Source organism: Squalius cephalus (assembly GCF_949319135.1).
Source record: "Squalius cephalus genome assembly, chromosome: 3".
Lineage (NCBI taxonomy): Eukaryota > Metazoa > Chordata > Actinopteri > Cypriniformes > Leuciscidae > Squalius > Squalius cephalus.
The window spans coordinates 35,333,278-35,355,539 of NC_137124.1; the positions used below are offsets into that span (position 1 = coordinate 35,333,278).

The 22,262-nt window shown below is 43.7% G+C and overlaps 1 protein-coding gene across 1 annotated transcript in view; it reads left to right on the forward strand.

Moving 5' to 3' along the window:
* The window catches only part of cgnl1 (cingulin-like 1), a 31,403-nt gene extending 16,680 nt beyond the window's left edge, over window positions 1-14,723 (forward strand). The window contains exons 9-19 of the mRNA XM_079867229.1: window positions 3,220-3,426; window positions 3,588-3,692; window positions 4,525-4,677; window positions 4,944-5,114; window positions 7,817-7,975; window positions 8,093-8,182; window positions 11,053-11,136; window positions 11,265-11,389; window positions 11,502-11,610; window positions 12,066-12,229; window positions 13,142-14,723. Of these exons, the coding sequence (XP_079723355.1) occupies window positions 3,220-3,426; window positions 3,588-3,692; window positions 4,525-4,677; window positions 4,944-5,114; window positions 7,817-7,975; window positions 8,093-8,182; window positions 11,053-11,136; window positions 11,265-11,389; window positions 11,502-11,610; window positions 12,066-12,229; window positions 13,142-13,295 (1,521 nt within the window). The 3' untranslated portion in view covers window positions 13,296-14,723. The remainder of the gene's footprint in view (window positions 1-3,219; window positions 3,427-3,587; window positions 3,693-4,524; window positions 4,678-4,943; window positions 5,115-7,816; window positions 7,976-8,092; window positions 8,183-11,052; window positions 11,137-11,264; window positions 11,390-11,501; window positions 11,611-12,065; window positions 12,230-13,141) is intronic.
* The last annotated feature ends 7,539 nt before the right edge of the window (window positions 14,724-22,262 follow it).

Genomic DNA, 22,262 nt, shown 5'->3' on the forward strand with positions numbered 1-22,262 from the left:
ATGCTGGTTAATGCCCAACTATACATAAACAGCCCGAGCAGGCTAGAGCACCATTCAGAGCACACTGCTTTCTCTGAGACTTTGAAATGCCTCTGTCAAGAAAAGAAGCTCAGATACAAGCATTACTCCTCTCTGCCCTTCCCTTTCTATCAGTTTCTGCTCTTCAAAGACCTGACTGCGGGAACTGGGGCATGGAGGGAAAGGGAACGTGTGAATACAAAAAAAAAAAGAGTTTAATCACTTTCACCCAATGCAACAGCACTATCCTCATGTCCTGTAGCTTATCAGTACTAAAATGTCTCACTCCAAGTAAAGGGAAGAGAATATTGCCACAATTAAACTGTTGTAACCTTCTCTGAAGGACACAGACATCATGATAAGCCACCTCATGTCGAGCCGCAGCTTTTCTGAAGACAAAAACGTTAATATTTGCAATTTGAAAAGGTCACTGCTTACTAAACTTTGTCAGTGAATGTTATCTCCTGCAGTTTTGCAAGCATAGAGTATGTTGTCTTAGGCTAGGTACATATTAGCGAGGCATCACCTTCTGGCCTCTGTAGTTTAGGGGTGGTGGTGTGGCGTAACAGACGTTTTGGTTTGTTTTGGGGGTGGGTGGTCATGGTTATTTTGGGAGGTATCATAGTTAATGAGTTAAGCATTACTGACCAGTAAGGCCAGCGGGGAGAGAGAGGGAAGGATTCTCAGAGGGGCTTCAGGACTTTGAACTGAAAGCAGAACTGACATAAATCCACCCTGGTCTGCTAATGAGTCACTGTGTTATGAGTTGCTGTGTTAGGGTTGGAATGACTTTACATTAACCCACACACACACAAATAGCTGTGTGTTGTCGTCTGGATGTTCACTGATCATAGGTTTTGCAATTGTAGTTCCACTCCATTAGAGCACAGGTATTTTAGACACTGTCTAAAGAATCTGGTGTCTCTTACCTGTTGCAGGATGTATCTATTATCTTGATCTAAGGTATTTACTTCTGTGAATTCTAAAAAGCACATTAGAAATGTGTAAAACGAATAACGTTGACTTCAGTAACAATTTATCAGACAGAACTAATTTGATTGTTTTTATAGTTAACTAAAACTAAAACCATACAAAACATTTCCGTTTCTTGAAATAAAATAAACGTTAACTGAAATAATATATATAAAAAATAACTTAAATTTGTTTTGTTTAAGCTAGTTGCCAGGGCAACATTTCTCAAATTTCATTTAGTTTAACTTGATGTACTAAACTAAAACTGAAATAAAAAGTACTAATAAAGAAATGACAAAAACGAACAACAAAATTACTTAAACTTTAACTAAAATTAAAACGAAAATGGAAAATATAAAAATAAGAGCTAATTTTAATACTATCTCAGTGGTAGTGAAATAAGGCTAGGATTTGTTTTTTTGTTTAGCTATAATTGAAGTATTGTCTTTGTCCACAGTTGCAAATAGTGGATGGTTAGCCTAAACCAGTTGGGTGACATTTCTCTCATGCAGAGCAAACGATCTACCTGCTCATCCAGTTCTGGAGCCATCCGTGTTGTGTGTAATCTTTGAGCTGTCATCAACAGGATAAAGAATCCTTCGTTGCATGACAGCTGTCTCGGTTTGTTAGCTGAAATCCCCACAAGGAGTTCTGTGTGTGTCGGTTTAGGTGTCTTTGTCCATGGGTGTCTGAATTGCAGAATGAGTTTGAAATGGCACAATGCATTTACACGTACAGCAGCTCTACAGGACAGTCTAGCTTATTCATAAAAGTTGGCGAAGAAGAACGCCGAGTGCTCTGTAATATTGGCCGAGCAAAAGCACAAACCAGACAAAGAGGCAGCCACCAACAGAGCACAGCCTAATTAAGGAACTTGTTCACGTTCGGAGACGGCTGCTGAACCCGTAACTCGTCCAAAGGCTTAAGGAATCAGGAAACTGTATATGTGTCTGGTTGAGTCATTGAGAAACTGAAGGAGACATGCTTAGCTGACTCTAAATGGACGGCGCTAATAAATCGTACAGGGCCGTTCAGTTTAACCTCACCTCTGTTGCCTGTGATTCACTGCATTTATATTGGCCCACATCATTTAAGAGGGTGTCAAAGGTCAGAGGCCTGTTGCCCTACACTCACTTTTCCATTAGTCGCATTCAGTTCAAGGAGTTCATTGACTTGATGTGTACTGCAGCTCCTGCACTACAGTCTAAAATGCAACTTTTAAACAGCTTTTATATAGAAATATATATATTTTTTATATATATAATGTGGGACCGTTTCACCCAGAGACAATGATTTACTGATTGTGATTTTTATTTTTTCCCCCTCATATTTCATTCTGATGGCTTAATGCAGGAATATTACACATGCACTACCATTCAAATTTGTGGGCTTTGTATGAATACAGTATATATATTTTATTTATGATTTAAATTTTTTTTATATAAATTAATGGTTTTATTCAGCAAGAATACACTGAATTGATCAGAGGTAATATAATGTTACATAAGATTTATATTCCAAATAAATGCTGTTTTTATAAAAGTGTCCAGAAAAAAATGCATCTTGATTTCCACAAAAATATTAAGCAGTACAGTTGTTTTTGACATTGATAATAATAAGATTAATAATAGTTTCTTGAGCACCAAATCAGCATATTAGAATGATTTCTGAAGGATCATGTGACACTGAAGACTGAAGTAATGATGCTGAAAATTCAGCTTTGCATCACAGGAATAAATCAAATATATTCAAATAGAAAACTGATATTCTAAGTTGTAATAATATTTTCACAATATTATTATTTGAACTATTTTTCATCAAATAAATGCAGCCTTGGTGAGCATAAGCGACTTCTTTCAAAAACATTAAAAAACTCTGAGCCCATGCCTCTACAGGAAGTTCTAGAGAAAAGAAAGCTTAGATAAATCTTTAATATTATGACCAAGACATTCTCTTAAGTGTATGGTTTGTATAACTTTGAATCATTCACATTTATTACACCAGCGAGGGTCAGGCTAATGTTCTTACAGTCTAATTGTGAACCATATTGTGTTGCAGTTTCTAAAAAAAGTTGCTGGGTATCTGCCATTTTTATTTAATAAAAAAAAAACTATTTTACTTGCATCTGGTGTTAATTTTCTGAATGAAACTATGTAGGTTTTCAAGATAATTGTGCGTAATGTACATATATTTAACACTCTCTATCTCTGTTTTGTGCTCTTTATCTAGAACAATGTTACAGCCAATAAGGAGAGGGAGGAAGTGGAGGTAGCAAAGAAGGTGTCCGAGGGCCAGGCAGGCCGTCTGTCTCAGGAGGTGGAGAGACTTCGCAAGAGGGCACATGAGCTGGAGAACGAAGTGACCAAACTCAACCGCATCATTGATGAAGCCAAGCTGCAGGAGAGCAGGCTGGGGGAGCGAGCTGGCCGCCTGGAGGTACTTCCCTAGACGAAGATTAAGATTGTCCTGTCGGGAATTCCATCGGCATTGATTCCCTGTTAACTCTTCCCCTTTAGTCTGGGGGAAATGCTTAATGTGTGTCTAGAAAAGCAGACACAGAGAAGTAAAACATCTTTAATGTGTTTGTTTGTTACTAGAAAGAAAAAAGGCAGTTGGAGGAGTCTCTCGCTGAGGTCAGGGAACAGGAAGAGGAAATGACCCGTGCAAACCATGCGCTTACCACTCGCCTAGAGGATGTGCAGGTGAGACCTGGGAAGCCCAACTTTGAGCAGTAGCTGAGATATTAAGAAATCATGTTTGGTTGAGTTGTTATGAATTTGGGGTCGGTAAGATTATTTTAATGTTTTTGAAAGTAGTCTCTTATACTTACCAAGGATGCATTTATTTGATAAAAAAACTGTAATATTGTGAAATATTATTACAGTTTAAAATAACTGTTTTCTATTTTAATATATTTTACAATGTAAATTATTCCTGTGATGCAAAGCTGAATTTTCAGCATCATTACTCCAGTCTTCAGTGTCACATGATCCACCAGAACTCATTCTAATAAGCAGATCTGTTGCTGTAGTATTATTATCATTATTATTATTATTATTGTTATTATCCAATCTTAGGCCCAGTTTCACAGACAGGGTTTAGATTAAGCCAGGATTAGGCCTTAGTTTAATTAGGACATTTAAGTAGCTTTAATAAACATGCCTTAGAAAAAAACATTACTGGTTTGCATCTTGAGACAAAACAATGGCACTGACATATTTTAAGATATGTGTTTGATACATTTTTTTTTTTTTCTTACATAATAAAAGTATAAACATTTTTCATGATCTCTCTGACCCCAAACTTTAGAAAAGTAGTGTATGAAAGTCTAAATTAGTGGTGAAACAGTAGTATTTCTTCTAAATGTCATTTTTACAACTTCAGAAAAGTTTTTTTTTTTTTTTTTTTTTTGGTCACACAGTGTTAAAACTATATATCTATAGTTAAAACTAATCAGAGTTGCATTACTGTTTCAATAATTGGCCTAAGGGAAGTCATGCTTTTCTTTGTTAACTGATACTTTTCCATCCATAGAGAAACTTGACCAAAATGACTCAAGAGCACCATGAGCTGCAAGAGCGACTGAAGGAGGAGAAGAGTCAGAAAGAGCAGTTTAAAAACACCAAGAATGAGATTGAAGACGAGAGGAGGCTGCTGGACCGAACTGTGGAGAAACTTCAACGGGAGGTGAGAGACTGGACTTAACCCTGAATGATGATGTGCTTTTTTTGTGTGTTTTGTTTATCATGTAAAGGTCATAATAAACTTTTAAACAAGTTTTCGTCTTGCTTTCAGTACATGCTTTATTTTTAATTCCCTGAGGAACACAAAACCTGAGCTGGTTGTACAACTTTAGTGTGATTTGTGTCACTGACACCTAGGGTGAAACTGGAATTGACAAATTTAGTTTTCCTCTGTCCTATTGGTTTTTCAATATCTCTCTCTGTCTGTAGATGAATGAGATAGTGGAGGCGTCTCAGAGCTCGACTCAGGAGCTGCAGGAGCAGATAGACATGTATAAGGAGAAGAACCGGAGGGAGATGGCAGAGCTGCAGAAACAGCTGAGAGAGGGAGGACTGGAGCTGGAGAAATCCCGTCTTACCGCCAAGACCCTTCAGGAGGAGGTGGGTGGGGGAGGGCGGCTAAAGTTCAGCAAAAACTACCAACCTGAAGCCAAGTCGAAAAAAACAAAGCAGATCATTTCTAAATTCTGAAATGCACGTTCAGAGAACTTGACTGGACTAAACCAGCTTGGTCTGAGCCACAACTGCTTAATTAAGGCCCATTCAAACCAAGAACGATAATAACTATAACCATAAGCGTCCATTAGAGTGGACACTAATATAGTTATGTTTATTATAATTGTGCACTGCAGTTAAGTCTTCTGCCACTTTAAAAGCTCACTCTCTTTGAAATCGGTGGATTCTTATTGGCTGTCAATGTTTTTAGCATTGTTTAGCTGGAAAAAACTCATTCTGAAAGTGATTTCAGTGATAGTTCATCTGCGTCGGTAACGTTATAGTTTTAGTGTGGACTTCCCTATTCTTAATGAATTTGAATTATTATTAAAACTTTTATAGTTGTCCTCTATCTTGAATATTCTTTACATACTTGTATGCGTTATAGACCTTGGTGGACCTAATCCCTTAAAAAAACAGTACTGTTGTGGTGTTACTGTTGATGATATCAGGCGGTAATTCCATTTTCTGTTGTTACTCAGTGGTTAGCGTTTTCATTTACCAAGATTTTAAAGGAGCAAAGTGCTACAACATCATGTAAAAATGTCCAAACACATGGTATTACCATGGTACATGTCCGAGAATGTCCTCTTAGCAGTTTGTTTGACTTGGAATGCAGATAGGAAAATCCCATTTTATTGGTACGATTATCCAAGCTAAACGTCTGAAAACGAAACACAGAAGAGCATGTCAGTGTTTAAGCCCTTATGCTCAGAGTTTATGGTCTATTTATCCAACAGCACAAAAAAATCATGTAAATATGGGAAGAGTGTCAAGCCAAAGTTACGTTTGCATTTCTTGAAAACCACGTGTTTCTGAAAAAGCATAACAGTCAGCTGGAGTTATATTTCAATGTAAACTCCGTCAAATGCCGTGTTAAATATTATTTGCATAACTTGTTATTCAGTTGCTATCTCTGTCTCTCTGGAGATGAATATCCTCATATCAACTATCTCGGTGTCAAACACCTGGAATGTTCCTTGCCACCATTAATCATCGGCCGACATTCTTTTGGCAGATCAGATTTTTCAGTCACTTCAGTTCCTATTCGCAGTCCCTGTCTTTCAGTTTATATACTCAACAACCCCAAGTGGGACTGACCTTTGACCTCTGCTGTTATGCGCTTTAACCCTGTCAGCACTGTGGCATTTGAGGAATGTTATTGTTTGATATGAGAATCAGGCATTATAGGTCAGCCCTGTGAATGAGGTCCCATGGAACAGTGGGGACCATCCCCCCCCCCCCATCTCATTAACACTTTATGAGCTGAGAACAAGAGTGTAAAATGGCCTGCTTTCAGCACTGTAATTCTGTGCTGCTGCCTGTGAAATAAACAGTAAAAAGAAGAAAGGAGTGAGACATCCTCCTCTGCACAGCTGTGTGTGAAGGAAGAGAAGGATGCTGTGTTCCCGTGGGGAGTGTTGGGTCTGAGCGATGACCTACTGACACCTCATCCTCCCAGAATTCCATCGTACACATGTTCTCCTCTCTGACACACTCTCCTCATACAGATCCTGACCTCACTCCTACAGCTGTTTCCTCTGGAGCGATACACCTCTGCTGCTAGCTTCTATAAAACCAAATCACACACATCAAAACGTGCTAGATGCTTCTTAGTATACACAGTTACTCATTTTAGTCTGCTTCCCTGAGTATTTGTTACCCAGATTCTTCTTTACAATCACGTCAAGCTCAAAATATTGTTTTTTGTGTACACTTCACATGCGTTTTACTTCACTCTTGACAAAGGCAGCATCTTGTGGCCAAAAATGTAACTGCAACAACAGGACAGCAAAAGGTTGAACTTGTGTAAAAGAGAGATTTACTGTGCAGCATGAATATTATGGTTCAAATTAAATTGTAATGATGTTTAGAGGGACTATATATCTATATATAGTCATGGTTGTGATTCATGTTTATAGATAGATAGATAGATAGATAGATAGATAGATAGATAGATAGATAGATAGATAGATAGATAGATAGATAGATAGATAGATAGATAAGCATGCTGATATAGAGCCATATCACACTTCTGCTCCTGTGATATATATGAATTATAAATAAATAGATTTAATTATATTTTAGATTATAAATCCTTCACCACTTACACTGCCGTTCAAAAGTTTGGGGTCAGTAGTTTAGTTTTTTTTAAAGAAATTGATACTTAAATTCAGCAAGGATGCATTAAATTGTACAAAAAAGTGACAGAAATAATCAGTAAATAATTTTATAATGTTACAAATATAATATTTCTATTTCAAATAAATTCTGTTCTTTTGAAATTTCTATTCATCAAAAAAAAAAATCATCAAATAAATGCAAATTTGGTGAGCATAAGATACTTCGTTTTAAAAACATAAATACATCTTTGTGTATGTCTGTCTATTTATCATTATAAATCCTTCTCCATTTATGGCTTATGCTTTCAGATACCAATAAGAGTGTAACTCTGTCTGATCACATCTTGACCAAATTAAAATCCGCTACGGAATTCTGCACATTTTCTCCCTACATCAGTTCTGGAAATGTTCTGTTCTGTTCACAGCTATCCGAGACTAGAACGTGAATGTGTTTGTGTGTTTCAGCTGGCTCATGTGCAGGAGGATCTACGTCAGTGTCAGAGAGACAGAGATGAAGCGCTGCAGAGAGTGAAGGACCTGGAGCAGAAGGTTTTTGATCTTGAGGTCGAGACCGAGACCAAAGCCCACTCGAACGACAAAACCAGACAAGTCAAAGTCTTGGAGGTGCAGCACTAATAGAGACATGTCTTCTTTTTACTGTCATCAGCTTTTTATTGAACCGCTGACTATGTTGTAATGTAAATTTGTTGTAATGTACAAGGTGTTTTTATCTGTCTATAGGACCGTCTGTCTGCGGTGGAGGTTGAGCTGGAGGAGGAGAGACAGAGTGGAGACTTGCTGATGGAGAGAATAGACCGGGGAAGAGAACAGGTGAGATAATATTGACACCCACTTTTGTTGTTAATATTTTACAGTAACAAATAGTGAAATGATTACAATTATGCAACGACACAAACGGATATATGGGGAATATGCAGTGACCAAAACTATCTATATTTTAGATTTTTAAGTCTAAATTAGGCGCATCCTAGGGTCACATGAATGCTGGACACTTGTTGACTACATTTTCCTCACTATCTCATCCATTTAAATGGTTTAAAATATTAGTTTCTAATAAAAATTCACACGTAATGTATTTGTCTAACAAACTAATGTCAAAAGCCTTTTGATTAAATTGTTTTTACTAGTACTATGCACATTAGATGATGTTAAAAAGCTGGCATCTTTGCATTTACCTTAAAATCAACTGTAGAAATGCATGAATACAATTTTGAATAATGCCTGTGCCGCTCATAATGTAGATTGAGATGTTTTCAAGATCTCCTTCTCCATGAGTACTTTATTAAAAGCCACACTCACACACACACACACTGTTCAATGCTGGTAAAATACAAGTGATGGAATTAAACTTGAACCACTGTTTCTTCTTTTTGAAGGGATTCTTCTTTTAAAAGTTGCACTCAAGATTCAGAGTTAATTCACACCAGAGTGAGAGAAAGATGAAGTGGGAGTGCATTGTAAATGGATCTTGCGTAATCGTTCTCTTTGGCAGCCTGCCTCTTGGTGAAAGAGTGTCCGTCTGAATTTCAGGCATCAATTAAGAGCTCTCTCTAAAGCTTTACTTTGGCCAAAATATGCAAGAGGCCAGGCATCTCAAGCCGGCCAGTGGCAAAGCTTACTCCGAATGCATTTTGTTGAAACATCCAGAATCGCCAAAGCAGAGGTTTAAAGCAAGGGGCCGGAGAGAATTCTTCCTTCCTGACCGATAAGGCCGGGAAGGGAACATTTTTGCCAGATGAGTCAAAGATGATACATGTTTCCTAAGAAACAATGACTGTTCTACAATGTCAGTCTTAAAGTGTTGCTTCGTTGCTGGACTTTTATGTGTACTTTTTTTGAAACGAGCCATTTAATTTCAGGATCGTGCATCATTTGGTTGGACCCATGGCTTCTTGAACTTGGACCTTTTCAAACTTTCTTCACAAGTAGCCCAAATTTGTCTCCTCGCTTATTGTTTCCAAAAGCTAAGGTCCGATTGCACCTGTCGCACTACATTTAGACCTCTTAAGAAGCGGCAAATCTAGACCAGGGCTGAAGATGTGATTAATAGATTATGAAGGAGAGGAGCGTGTGAGCTTTTTTTAATTGTCTGGAAATAGAGAATCGAGGCAAACATAATGACACAATAGTGTTACGCTAAGGCCGAGGTGAGTTTGTGTGGAAACAGTAGAGGGCTCTGTGGAGACGGGGTGGGGTGGTGTCAGGATGGGCACACCTGCGTCCATGGCAGCAGGTGCATGAGCGGCTGTCTAAATGAGAGTAATCTCCCGCTCTTTGCTCACATGCTCTCTGGCTCTCTCCCTCTCTCTCTGTCTGTATCGCTTTCGTGCTTTGATTAGTTTCAGTGTGTTTTCTGCTCTGCTGACGCAGCGCCCTGCAGGGTAGAGCGGCACACGCGGCCCATCCCTCATCCCTGAGCCCCGCTGTCACACGCTAATTGGCATAAAATATCATCCACTCTTAGCGCCTGGCAGCGGACAGAAAGAGCCATCTTCTCTCCATCCATCGATTTCTGTTTCTCCTTTTCAATCTTTATCTTTTCTTCCATATCTGTCTTCACTGTCTTAAGGCAAGTTTTTAACATCTTTTTAATGCTTTGGAAGACTGGGGTCCGTGAGAAATATTGTCTGTTTGGAGAATTTCAGGCATGTGCTTTGTAAATGAATTATAGAATTATAGAGAAATGTGAACATTCAATTTAGGTCATTTAAAAAAAAGAAGAGTAAACCGCTGTATATGATGTTATTGCTCCAAGTGTTATCCATTATATTTTAACATATCAATTAGAGAAAAAAATCCTTTAGAAAGGTAAAAACCCATCATGGTTTCCACAAAAATATTAAAGCAGCACAACTGTTTTCAGCGTTGATAATAAGAAATGTTTCTTGAGCAGCAAATGAGCATTTTAGAATGATTTCATGATGAGGTCATGTGACACTGAAGACGGGAGTAAAGGCCCGTTCACACCAAGAACTATAACCATAACTATATTAGCATTCACACCAATGCACAATATCGATCTGGTTTTTTTTTCTAAGCGCACGCTGCAGTTTTGTCATCTGCCGTTTTAAATGCTCTCACTCTTTAAAGCAGGATGTACTCTGATTGGCTGTCAATGTTTTTTTTGTTTATCAAAAATCGTTCTGAAAGTCATTGCAATGATATCGTTTCTCTGTGCCATTATCGTTATAGTTGTGGTGTGGACTATCATCTTTAGTGTGAAACGGGCCTTAGTTGTTAGTGAAAATCCAGCTTTGCCATCACAGGAATAAATTACATTCTAAAAATATATTCAAATAGAAGTGTTATTTTAAATTCAAATTGTAATAATATTTCACAATATTTCTGAATATTTTTGACCAAATAAATGCAGTCCTGGTGAGCATAAATAAAAATATTTAAAAATCATACTGACTATAAACTTTTGGACAATAGTGTATCACCAAATTATTTGGCTTTTAAAATGAATTGTCATATAAATTATCATGAAAATATAAGTCTTATGGTCTTTTAGGACTCCTTATTCTAAATGTGTGAAGCAAAATGTAACGAGCAGACAAGATGGGAAAATCTTCACAAACAACTGGCATGTTTTTAGTTGAAGAGGAGGTTGTTATTGTTGGTGTGTTGCTTTAGGGAGGTTTGCCATTAATGTTTGTTTGGTTGTGTTTGTGTGACAGTTGGAGCAGATGAGGAATGAGCTGATGCAGGAGAGAGCCAGCAGACAGGATGTGGAGTGTGACAAAATCTCCCTGGAGAGACAGGTAAAAAACAACCCCGTCTGTCTCTGATCGATGCCTTAAACCACCCGTCATCTGTAGCTCTCGACCTCTGCAAAACATTAACCTTCTTTACATAGAATTATACATTCCTTTTTCTTTTCTGTGTCAAGAATAAGGATCTGAAGAGCAGGATTGTTTATCTGGAGGGATCTCACAAGCCTAGTAAAGAGGGATTGGTGGTCCAGCTGGAGAACCGCATCCAGGAACTGGAGGAAAGACTGGAAGGAGAGGAGAGGTAAACGAGGCAACTAATGCAACTAGTGTGCTTGACGGCACATCATTGGATTTTTGTAAAATGTCTGTTATTAAGCTTAAGAAAAAATGTAACTTCATTAAATATTTATTAGGGATCGAGCTAACCTGCAGCTGGCGAATCGTCGGCTTGAGCGTAAAGTGAAGGAGATGATGATGCAAGTAGATGAAGAGCATCATTCACTGCAGGATCAGAAAGATCAGGTCAGCAGCAAACATTATTTTATTTTTTAACCTTTATTTAACCAGGAGAGATTAAAATCTCTTTTACAGGAGTGTCCTTGCCAAGTTAGGCGGCCCAGTTATACAAATACACATATAACAATAAAACAATACAACACACAGTAAGATATCATTAAAAGTACAATCTTAGAAGCATTTGCAAATCACTAAATCTTTTTCTGAGAGGAACATGTAAAAAAGAGAAAATCTTCTAAGCTAACTTTCTTTTTAACCCACCATTTCACATTTTATGAAAGCATTTTTTCTTTAAAGAGTCAATTTTCTTGCATAGATGGATTACTATAATCAAAAACTAATTCTGGAAATAATATTCAATGGGTCTTATTAGGTATGTTGCAACACTGTGCAACAATGTTGAATTGTGATGAATCTGTTGTCAATATTGTACTTATCTGATGTGGTGTGTATGTGTGTAGTTGAACTTGCGTCTGAAGGCTCTGAAGAGGCAGATGGATGAGGCGGAGGAGGAGATCGACCGCCTGGAACACAACAAGAAGAAACTGCAGAGAGACCTGGAGGAGCAGCAGGAAGCCAACGAACAACTCCAGAGTCAGCTCAAAACACTGCGCAGCGAGATGAGGTAACGATTCAAACCTTACTGAGATGAATGCAGTACTGCTGATCTGGGTTCACTACCACTGATGGAATAGCATCTCACAGTATGTGCTGTTGAAATCAAGCTATACTCTTCATCTGTCTGTCCAAGTATATATGACACAATGGCTACGTTCACACTGTCGGTTTATGGAGTTCAAATCGCGAAATGTTCACACAGTAACTTAACAGCAGCGTCTTGAATACTGTCTGTATGAACGTGCAGTAGGAGTCAAGTCCGTATTCTCTTACCAGTAACCAAATTCTGACCCTTATGGTTTTTGATACATATCCACGTCACTGTAAGTTATGTACCGAAACCACGCAGTAGACAAGTGTTTGTGCGTCGCAAAGCGGCTCTCTCGCACTGGATGACGTGACAGACAAGAATGCGGTTGTTACTCCTGTAAATAACTGAACTGGGTGGAACGTAACTGTATCCAGGACTCAAATACAGGACTGACTACTGTATTCTGCTGCTGTGTGAACATGGCCTATGTGTAAAAGGGTTGGGCCGATAGACGATGCCATGACGAAGCCCCTCCTTGTGAAAAGCACAAAGTGCTCTGATTGGTCGCTGGATCTGTGTTGTGATTGGTCAACCAATGTCACGCCTACTAACTCAATCTGCAAATGCCGTGTGCGGGAATTAGGTTAAATAACGATGTGTGTACGTTCCTGGAAAACAAACTCAAGACTACAAACGAGGCATTTCGGAAACAGTGCTTACCGATAAAGAGAATCACTCCCTTTGGAGTGGACTTTGTAACTTTTGAAAATCATTTTCATGCTCAAACAGCAACACTGCACACTAAAGAATGTTGAAAACGTAAAAAAGCATATAGAAAATTATACTATTCGTCTAACTAAAAATGCTCATTTTTGTTAACCCACAAAGGCGTAAGAACAACTCTGCACCAGTCCTGAACGCCGATGATGATGATGATGAAGACGATGATATCAGCACTGATGGCGAGACCTACTTCAGCTCTTCATCTGGCTACAAGCGCTCCAGCAGCCAGGATGCCTTCATCTCCAATTTCTCTCGGTGAAAACACTACTGGAAACTGAGGAGGAAATATAAAGAAAGATGGAAATATGTATTTGTGCTGTTATAAACTCTTTGCCACAATTTCATGTAAGCATGAGCCCAATCCCAATGCCTTTTTCCTATGATTATATATTTTTGCTAGATTTTTGTACATGTAATCTTTTATGTGTTCAACCCTATTGGAAACTGTATAGCACTGTATATCTGCGTTAAATACAATGTTTCTCAATTCTGTTCTATTTTTCTTTTCTTTTCTTTTCTTTTTTTCTTAACTCTGCAGTTCCACTAAATACACTTGCATAAACAGCCTTTAAATTATGCAAAAAATGCCATTTGTTATTTAACTCTCCGGACTGTGAAGGACTGACAGATCTTTTTCAAGAAAATTCATATAATACATAGTAAGGGAAGTATGTATGAGGGAATTTTTTTTTTTTTTTTTTTTTTTACATAAAAACATATAGTTATGGCCAAGTTTTTTTTTTTTTTAACTTAATGAACAAGCAGATATAATGTTATTTTTCTATTCATATGAAGCTGCTTTCATTTCTGTCCATTTTAAATTGATTTTCAATATTATTCCAGACATAAGCAGCTTGAAAATGTGCAGAGGTGCTCTGTTGCAACTGGCTGCACCAATCTGTACACCTGAAATGTTACATTGTACTGACACATTTATGTTTCCAGGAGTTTTCATTCCTTTCTGAAACACAAAACAGTGTTATGGATCAAATCGAATGAGCCTGTTGTATTATAGAAAACATTTATAACTTGTTTCGCTAAACCTTTATGCCACTCATCGGATGCTGCCATGTACCTGCTCAAATGTGAAAGCATCTGTGTGCCTGTTGTTTCAGAGGTGGAAGAGAAGTCCTTCCTTATGCAAACATTGTATATTACTGTTCTGACAATCACCCTTTGGACACTGTGATGATTTGCACTGTATGTTGAAGTGAACTCGTTGTGTGTCTGGTGCTTAAATGTTGTTAAATGGAACAAAAAGCGTTGTTATTATTAGTCATTAGTGCATCTTTTTTTTTTTTAAGGTTCCAAAATGAATCCTGCCTCCTACCTCTTTGTAAACATCTACATTTAAAAAACATAAAAAGAAATAAACTCCACAGTTAATCCCATGATGCTCTGATTGTTTTCCATTCCTTTGCTTTTCTTATTTGTCCATTTGTGTACGTGTGTAGTTTAAAATATAATAGAGGTAAATTCCCATCAACAGTGTCATTCTTGTGCATAAAATGAGTTTCTGGCTTTGCGTATTCCTTGTCATTCCTCTAGTCCAGAGGTTCTCAACCAGGGGGCCTCTGCAAACTTCAGAGGGGCCCCAATAAGTCTTAAAATTATTTCAATTGAGTTATTTTGCCATTTTAATTTGTAAACACTAAAAATAAATAAAGATGTACAACATTAAACTGACATTTTTTTTAAAGTTGTTATTTCTTTATTACAGCAGAAGTATTAGAGGTACTTATCAGTGTAGATTGGAGGGCCTTGAAATACTGAGAAGTTGAGAAGAACCACTGCCCAAATCTAGATCCTGGTCCTATCCACATTATTCCTACGCCCCATGACTTTTTTGCGCTATGGGTGAGCCACTAGCTCTAAAGACTAGCTCTATGGACGCAATAATATATATTTTTAAACTGTGTAAAATGACATTACATTATTCTACTCACCTTTCAACCATTGAACATTAAAAGCATATTTAAAAGTGTAAAAGCATCAACAAGGTACTTTCAACAGACCATGAAACAACGCTTCCAAAGCGTGAATCTTTCCACAGCAAAATCGGACGGTTATATCACTGGTAATCTGACGTTGCCTTAATAATAAAATAAAATAAAAATTGATTTACTTCAGCATTGCGTGAAACTATTTCAAAGTGATTTCAGTCATTTTGACAGATAAAAAAATGTATGTAGGCTACCTGTGAAAACAAACCTGGAAAGAGACGTGAGGATTTGGGGAGGAAAAAAAGAGAGATTCTTCGTGCATTCCAGTGAATTATAATGGCATAAATCGTAAATTAAATCGGGAGAACAGACCACAAATGTGCAGTATGTTGACTTTTTTAATAATATTACAGCGAAATGCAAAAGGAAAAAAGAAAAGAATCATGAGGAAAAGAATGCAGTGACTATAACATGTCACGTTAAAATACCAAGTGTTACGTTATTCTCATGTTATTCTTAAATAAAACATGAAAGAAAACGTTTCGGTTACTCACGTAACCTCTGTTCTCTCTAGAAGAGGGAACGAGTATTGCGTAGTTGCTACGCTACGGGGAAAGCCTTTCTTTCTCGAGATACTGAAGCCAAAAATTATCCTTAATTTTTATAATCTTGTCAACGCAGTGCGGCAGCCTGCAGACCTAGGGCGAGCTACTAGCGTGCCCATTGGCTGCCCTGCGGCAACTGCAGCAGCCTACCGCTGAGCCCTTGGCGTGACGTCACGACCAATGAGCGCGCTTGGCGCGCTTACTGCGTCACAGCCCGCGAAAAGGGGGGTGTGGCTTAGCGTATATAAACAGGGCTCGGAGGCTGCTTCTCTGGTTTCTGTCGCATGAAGCGAAATGAGCTCGTGGCGCGAGCACGGCGGGCTACGCAATACTCGTTCCCTCTTCTAGAGAGAGCAGAGGTTACGTGAGTAACCGAAACGTTCTCTTACGAGAGGTTCTCTCGTATTGCGTAGTTGCTACGCTACGGGAACGCCCTTGTCAACGCCGTGCGCGCCCAGCATCCACTGAATGAGTCCCAGGGAGAGCCCGGGGAACGTGATAGCGGAGAGCCGGGCGGCCTAAAGAGGGCTAGCGCCGTACATAAGCACACACTAGGGGGTTTGGAGCGGCACGGCCGGTCCGAATTGACAATTCCCTGCATAGTGCAGCTCAACCAGTAGAGCTAAATCACACACCGTAGCCCGCGCACAGATAGTGGGCCGGCATACGCGAGACTTAGACTGATAACACTTTCGCCTGCAAGGCGGGAACATCCAGGTTGTAAAACCTAACAAATGTAGAGGGGGAGGCCCAGCCTGCCGCTGCACAAATGTCATGAATGGGAATCCCGCTGGACCACGCCCACGACGAGGCCATGCCTCTGGTGGAGTGAGCTCGAATGCCCAATGGGCACTGCAGGTCTTTAGACGCATAAGCCACAGCAATAGCGTCCACTATCCATCTGGACAGGCTGTGTTTCGAGGCGGCGAGACCCTTGGTGCGCCCACCAAACGAAACAAAGAGCTGATCCGAGCGCCTGAAAGCGGCGGACCGTGAAATGTAGTTCCTCAACGCCCTGACCGGGCAGAGGAGATTACCATCGGCCTCGCTGCCATGCGTTGGCAGGGCTGAGAGGGAAATGACCTGTGCTCTGAAGGGAGTGCCCAAAATTTTGGGAACGTACCCATGCCTCGGTCTGAGAATGACTTTGGAGTCATTAGGTCCGAACTCGAGGCACGCGGCGTTAATAGATAACGCGTGAAGGTCTCCCACTCGTTTGACTGAAGACAGTGCTATCAGAAAAACGGTTTTGAGCGTGAGGTATTTCATATCCACAGTTTCCAAGGGTTCGAAGGGATGCGCTCTCAGGGCCTCCAAGACCAGAGAAAGATCCCACATAGGAACCGCGGGGGGTCGCGGGGGGTTCATCCTCCTGGCTCCCCTAAGGAAGCGGATGACGAACTCGTTCCTTCCTAATGCTCGGCCCCGCTCTGAAACAGAGAGCGCTGAAATGGCCGCAACATAGACTTTGAGCGTGGAGGGGGACCTGCCCGCGTCCAGTAGCTCTTGAAGGAAACACAGAATTCGCGATACCCCACATGTCTGTGGATTGAGCCCCTTAGCAGTGCACCATCTGTTAAACACTGACCATTTCGACATGTAGAGCCGCCTCGTAGAGGGGGCTCTAGATTGTATGATCGTGTTCATGACCCCGTCTGGCAGATCAGCGTGTAATCGTTGAGGCTCCACGCATGCAGAGACCAGCGCTCTGGATGGGGATGCCATATCGAGCCGCGGGCTTGAGAGAGAAGGTCTCTCTTCACCGGTATCGGCCAGGGGGCTGAGTCTGCCAGCTGTATTAGATCCGGGAACCAAGCTTGGTTCTCCCAGCATGGGGCTATGAGGAGCACTGAGTGGCGCGCTTCCCTGATTCTCTCGATGACCTGAGGCAGCAGAGAGACCGGGGGAAAAGCGTACAACGGGCCGCTGGGCCAGGTCTGGGCCAGCGCGTCCTCGTTCTTCGAGAAGAACTCTGGGCAATGAGCGTTGTCTTTTGACGCAAAAAGGTCGACTTTCGCTTTGCCGAAACGGCGCCACAGTAACTGGACTGTTTGGGGGTGTAGAGACCACTCCCCAGGGGGAACGTTGTCCCTGGACAGTCTGTCGGGACCCTCGTTCAGGTGGCCAGGCACATGCGCGGCTCTCAGCGAGCGCAGAGAGTGCTGAGCCCACACGAGGAGGCGTTCCGCCAGGGTGCAGAGCGTCTTTGATCTGACACCGCCCTGGCGATTCACATAGGCCACTACCGATGTATTGTCCGTGCGGACTAGAACATGGTGACCGTGGAGGAATGGGAGGAAGTGTTTGAGCGCTTTCTCGACCGCGAGCATCTCTAGACAGTTTATGTGTAGGAGATTCTCCTGGTCTGACCAGCGGCCATAGACCGGTCTGCCTTCGAAGAGCGCTCCCCAACCTAGGTTGGAAGCGTCTGTCGAGACAACTTTCCGGTGTGAAATCACTCCCATAGTCACTCCCGTGAGATACCATTCGGCTGCCAGCCAGGGCTGCAGGGCTGAAATGCAGCCCTGATTCACTCTGACTCGCAAGCCGCCGGCCGCCCAGGCTCGGTGGGGCACGCGCGCTTTCAGCCAGCGTTGAAGCGGGCGCATGCGCAGTAAGCCCAGCTGGAGCGCTGCTGCAGCTGAGGCCATATGCCCCAAGATACGCTGGAATGTCCTCAGCGGAACCCGGCTGCCTATTTGGAGGGATGCGGCGAGGAGGCGGATGCGGCGCGCGCGCTGCTCCGACAGTCTGGCCGTCATAGCCACCGAGTCCAGTTCTATTCCAAGAAAGGAAATTGACTGACGGGGCGATAGCGAGCTCTTGGTCCAGTTGACCGAGAGACCCAGCTCCTCCAAATGGCTGAGAAGCGCTGTTCTGTGAGACACAAGTTCCGTCTCTGACTGCGCTAGAATAAGCCAATCGTCCAGATAATTCAGTATTCGCATTCCCTGTTTTCTCAGGGGAGCGAGGGCCGTGTCCATGCATTTCGTAAATGTACGGGGTGCCAAAGACAGGCCGAAGGGCAGGACTGTGTACTGATATACTCGACCGTTGAAGGCGAATCTCAAGAATGGCCTGTGACGGGGAGTTATCTGGATCTGAAAGTATGCGTCTTTTAGATCGAGAGAGATAAACCAGTCTCCTGGGCGAATCTGCGCGAGGATTTTTCTGGTTGTGATCATTTTGAACGGCCGTCTCATGAGGGCTTTGTTCAGATGTCTCAGATCTAAAATAGGTCTTAACGCTCCGTCCTTCTTGGGTACGAGGAAGTAGCGGCTGTAAAAGCCCGACTCGCTCAGAGAAGGATGAACCTGTTCTATAGCCCCTTTGCGCAGCAGCTTCGCTATTTCTGCTTGAAGCAGGTGCGCAGCTTCTGAACTCACTCTCGTCTCCGTCTGTGCTGTAAAGCGCGGAGGGCGACGAGCGAATTGAAGCGAATAGCCGTGTTTTATAGTATTCAGCACCCATTCTGACGCGCCCTGAATCGCTTCCCATGCTTTCGCATGCATAGCTAGGGGTCGAATGGTCTCTGGGTTCAGATCGCCGCGCTGCGCGGGATGGGGAACCTGTATCAGAGAGGATGGAGCGGCGTGCGCGCCGCTGGTGCTCGAACACGGGGGCTGGTAAACAGTATTGGCCGACTGAACAGCATTCAGTAGCTCGGTCCCATCGGATGGAGCGTGATTTGCTGTCAAACATCCCAGGCGCGAGAGTGGCGTGGGGATTATAATGTCTAAAAGTGAGTGCGCGTGCTCGTGAGCGGGCGCAGAGTTTACACTTATGACATGGCCAGTGTTTGGGAGCTTTAGAGGGTCTGTGACCCAAGGTAACTGACTGGCAGAGCGAACAGCGGGTAGGTGTGAGCACAAGGCTGTGGGCACATTTTCTACACTTAATACTCGAGCGGCTTGCGTCCGCTTCATGAGAGAGCGCTCTGTGCGCGTTACCATGGGGACCCTGTTTGTGTGAAGCAGTGAGCACATGGGAGTGGGCACATTTTCTACACTTATAATACTCTCGGCCTGAGCCGTTGTTGCCCGGGGTAACCGAGTGACAGAGCGAGTTACGGGTAGATGTGAGCACAGAGTTGTGGGCACATTTACTACACTTAGTACTCGAGCGGTGTGTGACCGCTTTATGAGAGAGCGCTCTGAGCGCGTTACCATGGGGACCGTGTTTGTGTGAAGCAGTGAGCACGTGGGAGTGGGCACATTTTCTGCACTTACAACACCTTCGGCCGGAGCCGGAAAACCCGAATTTACACTCTTTCTGAGATTTATTTGGGCCGCCGTAAAAACGGCGTTTGTGTGCAGGCGAGCGAGTGGTATTACTGGCTCGTTGGCTGCGGTGTAAGCTGCTGCAGTAGCCTGTACTGAGGGGACTGACAGAGCTGGGCGTTTTGATGGCGGTCCGGCCGCAGCGGGACTCAGCCATCTTTTCCTCCCTGCGGGTGCTAGGAGGACTTCGCGGGCTCAGACTTCAGCGTTATCTTGGGACGCGGACCCCGGGGGGGCGGCGGTCTGTGACGGCTGGTTGAGCGCGACCTAGGGCGGCCGCCCTGGCGTCGCTGCGAAGCAGTTGGTGGCCGAGACGAGCGCTGTGTGGAGCTGCGCGCAGGAGGCTGAGCTTGAGAGCGGCCTGCGGCTGGGCTCGAGCGGCGGGGCAGGAAGAGATTCATAGCCTGCGACGCCTTCTGTACTTCAGAGAAGCGGTCCACAATCCCGCTGACCGCAGGGCCGAAGAGGCCAGTGGGCGAGAGCGGGGCGTTGAGGAAAACAGCGCGTTCTGACTCACTCATATCCGCCAGCGTCAACCATAAGTGTCTGTCGATGACGGTGAGCGCGGCCATGGATCTGCCGATGGCTTGTGCAGCGGTTTTGGTAGCGCGGAGCGAAAGGTCCGTCGCGCTGCGCAGATCTGTTAAGGCTGTGTGATCCGAGCCCTTCTCGTCCAATTCACGGAGGAGGTCGGCTTGCAGGATCTGGAGAACAGCCATCGAGTGCAGGGCGGAAGCAGCTTGGCCGGAGGCGGCGAATGCGCGGCCGGCGAGAGCTGATGTGGTCCTGCAGGCTTTGGACGGCAGGGCAGACTTTGAGCGCCATCTAGCAGACGGCGGGCAAAGATGCGTTGCCACCGCTTCCTCAACGGAAGGGATGCCGGTATATCCTTTCTCGGCGGCCCCGTCCACCTGGGAGAGGGCCGAGGAGACAGATGAGCGGAGTCTAGCGGAGAAGGGCGCGTTCCACGACTTCGATAGCTCCGCATGGAGCTCGGGCAGGAAGGGTGCTGACCTAGAGGCTGGCGCTTGGCGGCGGCTAGGCAGAAAACACCCGTCGAGTCGGTTCGGCGCGGGCTCCTTGGGTGGGGACCAGTCCAATCCCAGTCGGTCGACCGCTTTGGTGAGGAGGCGGATAAGCTCCGCGTCAACACTGGAGCGGGACCTGCCAGACTCTGGAGTCGAGGAGGCGGAGCGGTGAGAGCCCGACCATTCCTCGCTGTCCGAAGCAAGCAGAGAGCAGCTGTCAGCGGCGTCATCTGCTTCATCCCCAAAGGCGACGGCAGTGCAGGCAGTGGCCGGCCGCTGCGCGTCGGTGAAGGGCGGGGGAGAAGGAGAGAGCGAGGCTCGCGGGAGGGGCTCCGGCGAGCGCTCAGCTATAACCACCGGCTCGGGAGGCCTTTGAGAGCGGCGTTTCTTCTTTCGCGGCCCTGAAGAGGCAGCCGGGGAAGGTGGAGGATCATCAAACATGGCGAGTCGAGCCCGCAGGGTCGACATCGGCAAGTCCTCACACTGTTCGCAGCCGCCCGTGGAGAGGGCGCGGGCTGCGTGGTCGAGGCCCAGGCAGAGAGCGCAGACCACGTGGCGGTCTCCGTCGCTGAGCGAGGCTCTGCACGAGCCACAGGATGAGCGAGGCATTTGCAACAACGCCTCGCGCTCTTTTAGATGCAAAGTGTGTCGCGGGGCGAACACACACACACATACAACACAGAGCAGTAAAGGATATATTCGCCGGATAGCGAAGCAGGCAGGGAAGGCTGAAGGCGGCGAAGGCGGCCGGCGTCCTCAGGCTGAGATCCTCGGCGTGCTGGTCGCTTGATTCAACGGCGGCTTCCTCGGAGAGCAGCGATGCGAAGAGCTTCGCTGAAAAGACAGAAATCAGAGAAGCAGCCTCCGAGCCCTGTTTATATACGCTAAGCCACACCCCCCTTTTCGCGGGCTGTGACGCAGTAAGCGCGCCAAGCGCGCTCATTGGTCGTGACGTCACGCCAAGGGCTCAGCGGTAGGCTGCTGCAGTTGCCGCAGGGCAGCCAATGGGCACGCTAGTAGCTCGCCCTAGGTCTGCAGGCTGCCGCACTGCGTTGACAAGATTATAAAAATTAAGGATAATTTTTGGCTTCAGTATCTCGAGAAAGAAAGGCTTTCCCCGTAGCGTAGCAACTACGCAATACGAGAGAACCTCTCGTAAGAGAACTGAGCTCATTGAGTCAAACTGACGGATACCCTTTATTTGTTGGGCAACCTTGTGATTTGAAATTATTTGTTTCAGTCTTTTTGAATGGAAGTTCCCCAAACCGAAAGTGCCAATTAAAAACGCAGTAAGCTCGTCAGGAATAAGGTGGATTGTGCCTTTAGCCAGAGAAACCAAACTCGTATAGTTCCTCTTGTCTAGAAGAGCA